The 14,598-nt window shown below is 51.4% G+C and overlaps 1 protein-coding gene across 2 annotated transcripts; it reads right to left on the bottom strand.

Annotated features, from left to right (window-relative positions):
* Positions 1 to 369: 369 nt before the first annotated feature.
* On the bottom strand, positions 370 to 11,177 carry CDK16 (cyclin dependent kinase 16). Of its 2 annotated transcripts, none has more exons than XM_036907446.2 (16): positions 11,151 to 11,177; positions 6,016 to 6,223; positions 5,314 to 5,447; positions 5,090 to 5,215; positions 4,939 to 4,995; positions 4,731 to 4,845; positions 3,967 to 4,061; positions 3,794 to 3,856; positions 3,423 to 3,546; positions 3,101 to 3,221; positions 2,881 to 2,978; positions 2,691 to 2,796; positions 2,563 to 2,626; positions 2,325 to 2,415; positions 710 to 787; positions 370 to 626 (listed from the first exon to the last, which is right to left on the bottom strand). In XM_036907446.2, exons 1-16 carry the CDS (start codon positions 11,160 to 11,162, stop codon positions 589 to 591), a joined length of 1,530 nt encoding a protein of 509 aa, XP_036763341.2. In that variant the 5' UTR covers positions 11,163 to 11,177; the 3' UTR covers positions 370 to 588. The 2 variants fall into 2 exon arrangements, with proteins under 2 accessions (XP_036763341.2, XP_036763342.2); XM_036907447.2 differs by having other exon boundaries at positions 2,563 to 2,605.
* Between the last annotated feature and the right edge of the window lie 3,421 nt (positions 11,178 to 14,598).

The following is a 14,598-nucleotide window of genomic DNA, read 5'->3' as shown; positions in this document are numbered from 1 at the left end:
CAGTCTGTATACAGAGATACTGCATTTAAAAAATGAAAACTGCATTTAAAATAATTAAAAAACAATGAAACAAACCCCCAAAAAAGGCCCACAGAACATGAGGCAGGTGGGGCAGGCAGGAAAGCAGGCAGGGGAAACCTCAGACCCAAGGCATCACACATCTTGTCTGAATCAAGATCCCCAGCCTGGGCTAGCTCCAGACCCCTGGCTGACCGTGGGATAGTGGTCCTGGGGGAGAGTATGAGGGGTAGGGGTATAGGCCTGGCCTCAGTGTGGGAGGCTGGCACGGCCATGCTGTCTGCCGGCAACTACCAAAACAGAGAGAGAGAGAGAGACAGACAGACAGACAGACAGACAGACAAACCAGGCAAAAGAGCCATGAGAGCTTTGTTAGCACCCAGCAAGACAGGCTAATGGGTGGGTTGACAGGCCAATGATTGGGTGTTCAGACAGGCAGCAGGGAACACATGGGCAGGTGAGCATGAGGCAGGCAGGTAGGCAGCAGCAAGCAAGGACGCAGTTGGGGGCTGCCCTGTGAGGGGTGTGGCATCCCTCCAGCTGCTGCCTGCTGGGGCCTCGGTCTGTGGCTTAGAACTCGGTGTCCACCACGTGGAAAGCTGGCCTGCCTGCAGGGGAAAGCAGAGCAGATGGCTGTTGGTGGGCAAGCAGGAAGGTTGACAGGGCAGGGAAGGGTGAGGACCACACTTACCTGAGTCAGGCATCGTCGAAGACCGAAGGCTGGCCTCCTTTTGTAGCTGGATCTCCTTTAGTGCAAATATGGAAGTAGCTGTGGGTGGAGGAGAGACAGAAGTGAGAATGACCCATGTGGCCACCTAGGACCATCTCCCATATGGCCCCATTGGGAGAATTAGAAAAAGTTGCCTTTGCTTTGAGAGGCTTGACTTGCATCTGTCAAATAATCCCACACAAACCAGCTACAACTAGGAAAACTGGAATATGGACTATTACATAACACCAAGAAATCATTAATTTTGTAAAGCATGATAACAGTATTGCAGTTATCACCTGTATATGGGATTTCAGTTAGAGTAATCCAATGGGAAGATAGGGGAAGTGGACCAATATATTTTAGGTGGGATAATGATGTTATTATGTTTTAAAAAATACTTTAGAGATGCATGCTAAAGTTACTTATAGATGATACATCCAGGATTTGATTCAAAATAATCAGAGGGAATATATATAGATAAAACTATATTGGTCATGAGTTGATGACTTGTTAAGAGTACTTGGTGACTGATTATATTATTTAATCCATATTTAAACATTTTTAAAAGTCAGATATAAAGAGAGAACACCCTCTGTGACTCCACTTCTGTAGAATATAACAACAGGGAAAACTTAACCTGTGCTGTTAGAAGTCAAACTAGTGGTAACCCTTGGGGAGGGGCTGGGAATAACTGAAGGATGGGAGAGGGCACTCTATGGGAGCTTCTCACTTCCTATCTCTTGGCCTATATGCCAGTTACATCGGTGTGTTTCATTTGTGAAAATCCACTGTGCTGTATACTTATGATTTGTGCATTTCTCAGTGTATAGTCAAAAGGAAACCTTTACAAGTGATGCTGCACCTGCTTTTTTTTTTTTTGAGAGGGCATCTCTCATATTTATTGATCAAATGGTTGTTAACAACAATAAAATTCCGTATAGGGGACTCAATGCACAATCATTAATCAACCCCAAGCCTAGTTCTCAACAGTCTCCAATTTTCTGAAGCATAACGAACAAGTTCTTACATGGTGAACAAATTCTTACATAGTGAATAAGTTCTTACATGGTGAACAGTGCAAGGGCAGTCATCACAGAAACTTTCAGTTTTGATCACGCATTATGAACTATAAACAATCAGGTCAAATATGAATATTTGTTTGATTTTTATACTTGATTTATATGTGAATCCCACATTTCTCCCTTATTATTATTATTATTATTTTTTTAAATAAAATGCTGAAGTGGTAGGTAGATGCAAGATAAAGGTAGAAAACATAGTTTAGTGCTGTAAGAGGGCAAATGTAGATGATCAGGTCTGTGCCTATAGACTAAGTATTAATCCAAGCTAGACAAGGGCAACAAAACATCCACGGATGCTGCATCTGTTTTTATGTGTGTTTAAAAATTTCCATGAAAAGTAAAAATAATTGAAAACTAAGTAATTTTTTTTTTGTAATAAACACATCACACATGTGAACAAGGGTACACACACACACACACAGCAAGAGCCCTACACAACTTACCCAGTTGTCTGCCATAGCCCTGTTCCCCACAGTCCCCCAATGACTGGCCCATTTCCCAGCTCCACTCACTGTCAGGAAGTTTATGGATCCGCTCCCCCAGACTGAGGAAGAATGGATGTTTCATGGCATCCTCTGCAGAGATCCGATTGCGACCTTCAAACTGAGTTGGGGGGCAGGAGAGGGGGTGGAGTAGTGGTACCTTCAACCAGCAGGCTTTCTTCCCCACCTCAGACCCTAGTCCTGGACCTCCCTGTTTCCCCACACCCTTGCCCCTCTGCCCCGGGCTGGCCCAGGAAGGTGGTCTCACCTGCAACAGCTTGGTGAGGAGGTCAGCCCCATCACTGTCAAGTCTACCACAAGGACAGGGGAACCTGCTTTAAATTGAGTTTGGGCACTATGGCCCCTAAAACCCACCCACCTACCCACCAGCCTCACCGGGGTGCATGGCTCAAAAGGGCCTCAGCACGGTATTTGGGATAGTTGTATGTCTTGAACTCTTCGTTGGACAGAATGCCTGGCCATGTCTCCTCAGTTGGGGTTCCTGACAGGGAAGAGGAATTACCCTAAGCATCTCACAGGAACTCCCTGTGAACCCCCATAGCTCCTAAGGCTTGCGCCTCCTCACCTAAGATGCGGAAGATGAAGTGCAGCTGTTCCTCCACTGTGGAGCCTGGGAAGAGGGGCCGACCTGTGGCCATCTCATAGAAGATGCAGCCCACACCCCTGGGCAGGGAGGGCATGGTGAATAGGGAGGCAACTGTCTGACTGGCCGTTGTGACCAAGCCACCCACTTGAGCACATGGCCCCTGCCACACTTCCACCCATCTTCACCACATGTTCCTCACCACATGTCAATCTGAGTGGAGTAGTCCGTGGACCCAAGCAGGATGTCAGGGGGCCGGTACCATAGCGTCACCACCTCATTGGAATAGGTCTTTGTTGGAATGGACTTGGCCCGTGCCAGGCCTGGTAGGTGGAAAGAATGGGCAGCTGGAGTTGAGGAGGTTCTGGGCAGTCTTGGGGAAGAGTACAGTTGGGACTGAGGGTGTTCTAATAAGCAAAGCCTGGAGAGGCTGAAGATGGTTGAGACTAGGTGTAAGGGGGAAGGAGGAGGCTGGGAGAGTAAAGCTGGAGGATCACTGGGAAGAAGGGGGAGGCCAGGGGTACCAAAGTCAGCCAGCTTGAGTTCTCCTCTCTCATTGATGAGCAGGTTCTGGGGCTTGAGGTCTCGGTGTAGCACCTTCTGCCGGTGGCAGTAGGCCAGGCCACGGAGCAGCTGGAACAGGAACAGCTGAGGACCCAGGAACAACAGGCAGAGGTGAAAGAATATCCAGTAGCCTGACACCCAGCAGGCACTGCTCCCCCTCCCAAACACACTGAGCCCAGAACCTTGTCATACAAAAAGGACAGGTTCCCACTGCCCTCCAAGAACTCCCAGCAATAAAGCCAAATGGGAAAAGTCTGTTTCTGGGAGATTTGTGGGGTGGAGTGGATGAGGGGGGGCCCCCTTGTGCCCCTGCTTCCTGCCCCACACCCACTTTCACATTGTGCATGTTGATGACGTTCCCACAGTCATCCAGGTACTGCTTCAGGTCCTTGTCCTGAGAAAAGCAGAGGTAGAGAAAAAAAAGAATCACGTCCTGTGGCTCCTGGACATCTCCCCCCTATCCACTATCCCAACCCCCTGGAACCCAATGCTACCCAACCTTACCAGGTACTCAAAGACAAGGGTGAGGGACTTCTCCGTGTGGATAATATCATGTAGCGTGACAATATTGGCATGTTTGAGGTCTTTGAGCAGGGACACTGCAAGGAGCATGAAGGTGGGACAGGAGAAGAGTCAGGGTCCTACCTTCAGGACAGAGGTGAGGACAAGGACCAGGCAGGGATGAGCCAGGGTTTCCTTCTTTCCCTGTGAAGTCTTGGGTAGTGGCTTACAGCGACTGGCTCTACCCTAACTGATGCCAGGAAAGTGTCCCCCATGTCCCAGTTGCGGCAGCTAAGGCTCAGAGAAGGGTATGAAGCTGCAACCCCAGGCTTATGTGACATTGGTTTTCAACAACCTGCTTGTGATTTCTGGAAAGGGGCCTTGCTCCAACCATTAGTACACAGGCATCAGCTCCGTGTGAAACTGAGTTTGTACACTCAATTCCTATGCAAATCAAATTCATTCCATGTGATATTCTGACTAGAAACTGTTGTGTCAAGTAGATTGGTCAACACTGCCAGATGTGCTCTCAGAACCAAAGCAAGCACCCAGCTTTCCAATTCATCTGCCTCTTCTCCCGACAGGAATGGGTTACTGATCACCTTATTACCTAGATATGTGGGTGATGGGCACTTTCTCATGAAGCCCAGAGTATCATAAGGGAAGTCCCAGAACCCTCAGTCTCTGTTCTCACTATGGAGCATGTGTGTGTGCATGCCAAGAGAAGAGCCTGGGAAGCCTGGGGCAGCCTTCCTAGATGTCTGTACCTTCCCGGATGGCGGTGCAGGGTGCCCCCTCTTCATGTTCCAGTCTGATCTCCTTAAGTGCCACAAGGTTGTCTGTGAGCTTGCTTTTCCCTTTGTAGACAGTGGCATAGGTTCCCTGGGATTTGAGGAAGAGTGACAGGAGAGGAGCTTGAGGCTGCTGGGAGTTCCTACTGACTCCCACACCCTGGGCCTCATGGTTGTCCCTCACCTCGCCCAGCTTGTCCAGCTTGATGTAGGTCTCCAGTTTCCCAAAGCCAATCTCGGACTGTGAGGTAAAGGAAGAAGTTTGAAGCAGGCTCAGGGGAGGAGACTGCTGGAGAGAAGAGGAGGAGGAGAGGACAGGAAGAGAAGGTGCTCACCAGGCTGACACGGCGGAGGCGGCGGCTGAGGGGCTTGTCAAAGATGGGGCTATTGAGGGTCAGCTTCTCAAGGTAGCCCTCAGGCAGCCGGATGTCAGCTGGTAGTGACAGGCGCTTGTTGATGTCCTAGCAGGCAAGAGAGGGGAGCAGGACCATGAGCTCCACTTCCCTAGGTCCAACTCTCTTTCCCAGCCCCACCACCTCCTGGATAAGGAATCAAGCACCTCAGTGGAGATCTTGCGCGGGGGATGGTTGCGCATGCGGACCCTCACTGGTGACTGCACCTCATCCGAGGACGTGGCTGATGCCTGGTCACTTTCCCCATCAGACCCCATCTTCAAGTCCTCATGTACAATCTCTGGTAGTGAGGACAGGGGGAGGGCATGCCAGGTGGGGTCAGGAGCCCCAGGACACCCCATCCCCCCCAAAATACATCCCCCCCTCATGATAACACATGTGCGCAAGACCCGTGAAGCAGCCTGGAGTCCCTCAGGGAGAGGGTGACAAGGCCCACGGAGGTTCAAACAGGTCAGGACAAGTTGAACTGTGAGGGTCGGGGATGGGGCAGCAATGCAGCACCCGCTCCAGAGGTGTGCCGACACTGCAGCTGACAGGGGCCAGGGGACAGGCAGTGGTAGAGGTAGCTAAAGGCCCTGGGAAAGCAGGCACCAGGAGGCCTGAGGGGGTCCACTGCAGAGAATGGGAGAAGAGCAAAGGGAGGTCTGGGGCAGCTGCAGCAGGCAGCACACCCTTTTTCCCCAAGGCCTGGGCACAAAGCCAAGGAAAGGGGCACAGATGGAAAGAGGATGGTAGAGAAAGGGGAAAAATGGAGAAAGGAAAATGGCAATACACAAGTCTAAGAGGAAGTTAGCTGGGAGACAGCGCCTGGGGACCAGCCTGGGGGTGGGAGTGGTCAGTGGACCCACCTGGTGCAGAGCTCAGTGGGCCACGTCCAGGGCGAGGTTCCCCAGGGGCAGCATGTGTGGGAACCTCTCCAAGGTCACTGTCTCCGCCCCCGCCACTCTCATCCAGGCTTATCTGTTCAGGGGCACCATTGGTCTTATCTATACCTCGGCCCCCTCGGAGTGTCATTGATAGCTGCCGTTTGATCTTCTTCATCCGATCCATGGCGACCTGAGCAGAGGGTATGGATGGGAATGGTTGTCACATTTGCAGTTACCTGACCACTATGGGCCCCCTAAAACCAATGATGACCTAGTAAGGCACACCAATATGAACTTCTGTTAGTACCCACCCAACCTCTCTGAAGCCCTGGAACCACTCAGGATTCCTGGAAACCAGGCATGGATGGGGCCTCTTGTTGGTGTGTGCCCACCTATGGCCAGCCCCAGGGGACCCTGCTCCTAAGTAGCCCACCTGGGTACTGAGGCTTGGGTAGCTGGCTGAGGGCAAGGGCCCAACTGACGGAGTGTTGGCCTCTACTGGGGCAGCCTTGCTGTGGGAGCAGAGGGCGCCATAGCAGGCATTCTCGGGTGCAGCGGCAGTGATGGACCTAGCCACTGGTAGAGCGGGGGGCTCGCCCAGGATTGCAGGACCATGGACATGGCCCTGGGCATGTCTATAGAATGGCATGTTCCACTGGCACCAGCCCCACATTTACCTCCAACTGCCAAGGCAGAATGCTCCCTGAAGCCACAGGACCCTCCCATCTCCCCAGCAGCAACCATCGCCATGGTGACTAGTGAACTACCCCACTGGTTTGCCTTGGTAGGGGGAGTTGGGAGGGGGAGGACCTACCCAGACCCAACAACTAGGTAGGTATGTGGAGGGACCTTATGTACACCAGCTGTTCTGAGGGCTGCTGGAAAGGTTCAATCAGGTTGGGACCTATAGGGTCCCACTCAGATTTTTACAAGCCATATCATATTTCTCCTCTGCTTGAGAATGCACCACATCTCCCTTATTACCCCAAATAAATGTCCCAGTTCTCAATGTGGCTCACAAGATATTGCCTCATTCACCCATTACCACTCTAGCCTCACCTCCCCCTGGATCATTGCTAGCTGCTGTCCAGCAACCTCACACAGCAGTCCCACCTCAGGGCCTTTGTATTGGCTGTTCCTGCTACCTGGAATACCCTACGCCCAGATTTCAAAGTAGCTCACTCCCTCACCCCTTCAGGCCATTGCTCAAATATCACTCTTTCCACAAATGACCCTACTTATAATTACAACCATCCTGAGTTCCCTCATCTTGCCAATCATTCCCCCAGCTCTCATCACCCCCTCAGAAATGACACCATCTACTTATTGGTTTCTTTATCCTTTACTATCCTTTACGATCCTCACTGACACCACTAGATCAGTTCTGTCAGGATAGATTTGTCTGTTTAGGTCATGGCTATATCCTGAGGGCCAGAAACCATGCCTGACACAGAGCAGATGCTCAAAAAGTGATTATGACAGAAATCCATGAGTCAGGGGGCTGAGGGCCTAGGACCAACCTCTAGCAGGGTGAGCAAGGTGAGTCCCTGCTACTTATGAACAATCCCAGACAAGGTGGCCCAGGGATGCAGGCATCAGCAGGAAGATGACCTAGATGGGGCTGCTATAGGGAATGGGGCCACCAAAAGGCTTAGGCTGGCCTTCTTCTGCTTCCTCCTGGGCTCTGGGCCAGCAAGGAGGGGGAAAGACCTGGCCCAGGAACCATATGGATTCACAGCAGGGCCTAAGATGGCTCTGGGTCCAGGGAAGTGGAACTAGATAGGAGGTGGAGGAAGAGGCTGAGGCTGGATTTGAGGAGAGAAATGGGTCATCTGTTATCTTGAAATCAGGTGCTTACCCCAGCAGTCCCCATACCCTGCTTCAGCCTACCCAAACTCACCAACCCCAGGAGGGGCAGAAGGGCCAGCCTAGCAGAAAGATCTCAGTAAGGAGCATGAGGTCCATCCAGAGAACCCAGAGTAACAACAAAAAAATCCCAATCCAGAAGGCTGAACGGTGGACCAAAGGCTGAAGAAGGTGAAACATGGCCAGTCCCCAAAGACTATCTCATGTCAGTATGGCACAGATAACCAGTCTGTGGCAGGGAATGGAGGATCTGGCGGTGGGGCAAGGGGATGCTATTAGTAGGGCTGGATGATGAGGCAGCCAGAAGGAGTCATAGGCACGTGACCTGTGAGAACACCAAGGACTAGACATGTTCCAGAGTTCAGATCTCAGGGAGTTTTAGGAAGATGGGGTATGAAATATGTGTATTATGCAATACCCCCCAGCAGGGCAGCCCTGGGCCGGACCCTGTGAAAAGAGACACTTGAACATTAACATGCAGTATAAGTTTTAAATATTATTTTATCAGCTTTCTGAGCTTTTTCAGTTTCAGAATAATAAAGGAGAGAACAAGAAACTGAATACACGTTATGTGGTGGGGACTTGATGATGGGGGGAGTCTAGTAACCATAATGTTGCTCATGTAATTGTAGATTAATGATACATACATACATACATACATACATAAATAAAAGAAACTGAACACACGGCTCCACTCAAAAAAGGGCACACATACTTCCTGATGCCCCAGGACACACACCCATCCTCAGAATACTCTCACACCCAAGGACACTCATCACCTCACACCACACTGACCACTGAGGACACAGCCAGCACACTCTACTAACTCCCACAGAAACACACCATCCTCAACCTGTCCAGACCCCATAAACACACACACACGGGACCCACAGTGTCCTGCTTCCTTCAGTTATACACTGGACCATCAAGAAGGCCTCTCTACATTTTAACTGCTATCCCTGACTGCCATTTCCCCATTTATCTCTAACCCCATCAGCACACATAGCTCCAAAAGAGCATTGAACTCTCTGTTCATTTACACTCAGGTCCCTCAAACTTAACTCTTACCACCACACTGTTGGGCCTCTCCCAGGCCCAGCTGCCTGTTAAGCTTCTCCACAGCCCTCACCCCCTGATTAACACAGTTCCCTCTACATGACTCTCACCCCTATTAACATGCACTCAGGACCCTTTACAGCTGACCCACATCACATCAGCACTCAATGGATCTTCACACTGCCCTCAAAATTAACCATACAGATCCCTCACCTGACTGCGCCCACACTCAGAACCCTTCACAGCTATGACCATCATTAACACATTAGCACACACTGGGCCTCACACAGGGCCTCCGTATTATCACATCCTGAACTCTTCTTACTCAGCCCTATTCCCCAAGGACGGACGGACAGACACACACACACACACACTGTTCCATAATGGCCTGACCCTCATTAGCACACACAGGTCTTCATTCAGCCTGGAGACCCATTAGCACACACACTTCTATACAGCCCTCCATGGCTTAGACCTTCACATATTCCTGTCCTTTATTTCTCTTTGCTTCCACTTTTATCCACAACTATAAGCCCTGTTGGTTCACATCTGGATCCCTTCACAGCCCTGATCCTTATTGCACCCTAGATCCCTTCCACAGCTCCACCACCCCCCACTGTTAGCACTTCCTGGAACCTCAACACAACCCAGTCCCCCATGGACACAAGCACACACAGTCTTTACAATGTTCTGACACTCATTAGCATATTCCAGACCTCATGGAGCTTGGACTCTCCCCCCACTGGTACACTTTTAAGCACCTTCATGGCTCTAAACCCGTATTAGCAGTCACTAGAACTTCACATATTACCCTGTCTCTTCTTAGCAGGTGCTAGAGTTTCACAACCCCTGTCCTCATGGACACACATCTCACACCATATAGATCCTTAATATACTGAACCTCTTACAGTGCTAAGACACTTCCCTCATCACTGCCCCCACCCCCAAATACATATCCACAACTTCTGATATCTATTATCTTCACCACTCTGTCCCCATTAGCATATACTGGACCTCATACTATCCAGACCTTTATTACCACATGAGCATACACTCTACAACTATGACCCCCGTTAGCACATCTCAACACTTGGGCTATTCCACTACCCGGCCTTCCACAAGCACACTCTGGACCCTCACAGGATGTAGCCAGTCCCTCGTGGACAAATACACAATATTAACACCATCCTGACCTTCAATACCACACACAGGGCCTCAGAGCACTGATCCTATTAGCATACCTTCTGGTACCTCCACCACCTTATCCTCCATTCACAAACATACACAGGGCTTCTACACAGCTACAACCCCATTTTCTATCTCAGCACTCTTAGGACATCCTCTCCCCTATATACACGCTCGGGTGTCTCCACCGCCCCCCACCCCACCCTCCATTAGCACATACTGGGCCTCAAATCATACACAGCGGTAAGACTTATTTCATGCTTCGATCCCTCCACAGCTCAGGCTCCCATTAGTAAACCTCGAGTATTCCAGCAATCTGCCACCCATTCCCACACCCTTTGGTCGTTCGATCACCCTGCTCTCCACTAACCACCACTTTGCTTCCCACCCCCAGCTACCAGACTGGGCCTAGGGCGGGGCCAAGGTCAGGAAGGCACCGAATGACACCACCCCACCGCCCGGTGCATTCTGGGAAATTCGCTGGGGGAAGGGGGGACATGCCAGCGGTGCAGCCTGAGTTGGTTCTGTAGGTGAAGGGCAGCCCCCACCCCACATCTCAGGGACGCGCTCACCGGCGGGGGCGCGCGAGAAACCTCAGCGCCGCGGGGCCGGCGCGGCGGCGCCTGGGGCGGCGGCCTGGGCTGAGGCCGCGCGACCTCCTCCTCCTGTTCGCCGCAGGCGCCCGTCCCAGTAGTCTTCTGCCATGGCTGCTGGGCCCGGGCCGCCGCCGGCTGAGGAGGAGGAGGCGGCGGCGGCGGCGGTGGCTGAGGCGGAGGCGGCGTCCCGCTCAGCCAGCCATGAGCTTGGCCGATGCGGGCGATGCCCCCGGGCTCGCTGGCGCCGGCTAGAATCCGAGAGCTCACGGCGGCTCGCGGCTCAGAGCCGACTGCTCGCGGAGACGCGGCCGATCCCAGGGCCGAACAGCTAACAGCCCAACTGCTGCGCGTGCCGCATTCTACGCATGCGCACGCACGCGCTGGAAAGGGTGAAGTGGGAAGGAGGGGACTCACCTCGGACTGCATGTACCAAAAGACCCGTCCACAGCGGGAGGGGGCGCGGCCATTGCGCGCCCACCGGGAAACGTGGTACCAGCCCTGGAAAGCGCCAGGGAGAAATACAGAGGTTGTTTAGTACTCAGTTCCGATATTGTTATAAGTTTGCTAGCGCTGAAGTGGGCAGCAGCCAGTAACCAGCGTTGCCAGTCACCACTCTCTCCCCCTACTCGGTCTCACTTGGTACATCCCCATGACGACAAACGGGACTTTTGCAAGGAAGAAAAAGATGAGACAGTCAGTCCCTAGCCCCCTGAGGTGCCTCGGAAGGCAAGAATTTTAAAGGTTCGCGAGCAGATGACTTTACTGGTAAAGGCGGCCTGGAGAATTATTGGCCTTTACCACCTTAGAGAGAACAGCGCTTAGCCCCACCCAGCAGCGGTCCTCCACTCCACGAGCTCATTTCCACTGTGAACGCGTGCGGCCCCGCCCATTGAAGTCACTCAGCCAATCGGATTTGCCTCCTGGGGCGAGGCAGAGCAATATTAAGGGCGTGGCCAGGCTGAAGAGGCGTGATTTCACTCCGTACCGCCCCCCACAACCCCCGCCTCTGACAGGTTTTCGTTGGCCTTCACCGCCGGGGAGCAGGCCTGTCTTTCTGTGCTCTTCTCTCGCTGTAGGCCGATGTTCCCGCAAGGTGACTGGTCAAAAAAGCGTTCACTCGCCTTGCATCCCGCTTCTAACTCCTCCCATCTTCCTCAGTGAGGTTTACAGGGTGGAGGCTATGTCGAGGAAAGAGAAGGTGGACCTTTAATAGGGCGAGTGCGTTACTGCGCATGTTTGGAACTTTGGTAGGGAGGAGGCGTTTCTTCAGCCTTACAGAACGATTTGCGTATTCACCCTGTATTGGGTTCTTCTGCCACCGTTCAACTACCTCTTCTTACTCGCCAGAGCTCCGCCCATGGCTTCCCCGGCTCTGCGGTTTTGTTGCATTTATTGGACGCCTCTTGCGTGTCAAGAACTGCCAGGTAGACCTAACCCTTCAACCCCTTTACCTGGAAAACTCTTACACTATATCACTAAGCCCAGCTCAACTGGTGACAGGCTTCAGCAAGGCTTATGAGACATCTTCACTTTGCACCCGTCCAAAGCCAGCTTCCCCGCCTCTTCTGGGGTTCCCTTGAAGGGGGCCTTGGTCTCACCAGTGTTTTCGGGAAGGCTCATAGTAGCAAGGATTTACTGGAGCACCGTGGAAGTGCGAATACGTGAGACAAAAGGTCCCCGCAGACTACAAGGTCAGGTCCAGCACGTCTCTGACCCCATCTCTTTACCCTTCTTCCTCTCACTGTGCTCCAGCCATACTAGCTGCCCTCTAGCTTTTCCTGAATAAAACAGGCACAATCCAGCCTCAGGAACCAAGCTTGCACTTGCTGTTGCCTTTATCTGAAATGCTCTTCCCCTAGATATCCACATGCCTCATCCCTTCGCTTCTTCCAGTCCTTGCTTCAGGTCACCATCATGAATCCTTCCCTGACTACCCGATTTAAAAATGCCTGTCTGCACCATCGTTCCAGATCCTGCACCTGGCTCTACAGACATTTTAAAAATTACTGAGCAACTGCTAACATACAATTTATTTACTGTGTTTTTTGTCTCTTCTGAGTTTCACACTATCTGAACATAAACCCCACCCTCCAGGGACAGGAATCTTCTTAATCCATTGCTGTCTCCAATGCCTAGAACAGTGCCCAGCATACAGTAAACACTCAACAAATGTTGAATACTTAATGACAAATAGTTCTAGGCAGAGACAAGAGGAGACAACCTCGTCCCACCATCCTTAGTATCAGATGGGTGCAGGTGGCTCAGTGCAGCGCCCCAACCCCTGCCCACTGAACCCCAGTCTCCTATCTTGCTGATGTTACAATGGCAGACAAACATGCCCGAGAAGCAAACTGGCAAGTGTGGGGGAACTAAGATGCAATCAGGATTCACAAGTTCTTGATGAAGCTGTTTTTGATGAAGAGTGTCAGGTACCAGTAAGGTAGCAAAAGGCTTCAGGAGCTGTGCTGGTGAAGGGACAAGGTGTCTGGAGAATCAGGAGCTGGAATGGGGGAGATACATAGAACAAAGAACTGGGATAGTGGAGAAAGGAGGCAGAGGAATAAAGTGTGTGTACACACACCTCAGATGCTGTAACAGTGGAAACAGTGAACAGATGTGTGCAGTGTTTGGGGTACTCTATAGAGCAGCAACAATGGAAAAATTATCTGTGGTGGGAAAACCTCTCCACTGGACCTATACAGCCAGTATCACCATTAAATAGATGCCAGAGGTAAAGTACTTTAGTCTCTAATGTCCTAGCGGGGAATAAGAAGGAAGTATGGAAGGATGAGGTCACCCAGGCAGAGGTGGCCAAGAAAAAGAGTCAAGAGGGAGATGGGCAAGGGCATGCACTGTGCCTGGATTCTGGAGCTGCCCAGGAGGCAGCATATATGGGGAAAGGCTGTGGTGGATGTCAGGCCAGCTTCAGGAACAGGATGTGCTATTTCCAATACCCAGATTTGAGTGCAGGAATGAGGGGTCTGTCTTGAAGTGAGAGAGACAAGTTGGAATATGGCTTGGTGAGGGATAGGTAGGAGTAGCATCCTCATGCACTAGGTGGCCAGTCAGGGATTGGTGCTTTCAATTATCTGCAGTGCTCAGTCAAGACCAAGGACAGCACGTGGGCAGCTCTGCAGTCCTATGGGGCCTGTAGTGAGTCTCCTACTGCCTGCTTTAACCAATCAACAGCTCGCTCTCTTCTGAGGCAGAAAGTCTCAGGACAGGCAAACCAGGCCTGAGGGGAGAGAGTGTGGTGGGAAAGGGACTTTCCTGTGAAGATATTCTCAGCTGAATATTTTCATTAAAAAAACTGTGAAGTACGCATTGGTGCTCACATTCCTCTGTCCAGTTGGGCTGTTTAGGCTCTCCTGCAGTAGGGAAGTTGAACTAAGGGCACCACTGGCATCCCTGGTGCTGGAAACGATGATGATAAAGACTTATCTGGGGTTTGAGTGCTTGGAGCCAGGTGGAAAGGAACCTGACCCAAGGACATAAACTACAAGGACCAAGCCCCGGCCAACTACTCATCATGGTTGACAGAGCGCTTCACAGAGTTGGGGACAAGTTTAGAGAAGTTAAAGGACTTGTTCAAACACTACTCTTTACTACTTCTGAAAATAAGTATGGCTGATTTTAGTATGGCTGAGCTAGAAGCTGGAGATGGAAAAGATAGAATTTGAACCTAGTGCAAACATAGTCACATGGACCCAGGTACCTGCTCTCTCTGACCTCACCAGTGCCTCCATCTCTTCCTAAGCAGGGAGAGCAGAAGGAGGAGGTTGCAATTCCCCTATTTTCTCTGCTAAGTAAACTGGCAGCTGGGGTGGGGCTGAGCCCTCTGGGTTGCCACCTGAACCAGACA

Source organism: Manis pentadactyla, chromosome X (genome assembly GCF_030020395.1).
Source record: "Manis pentadactyla isolate mManPen7 chromosome X, mManPen7.hap1, whole genome shotgun sequence".
Taxonomy (NCBI): domain Eukaryota; kingdom Metazoa; phylum Chordata; class Mammalia; order Pholidota; family Manidae; genus Manis; species Manis pentadactyla.
Note: the sequence above shows the minus strand (reverse complement) of the source record. Positions and strands in the feature narration are given on the sequence as shown.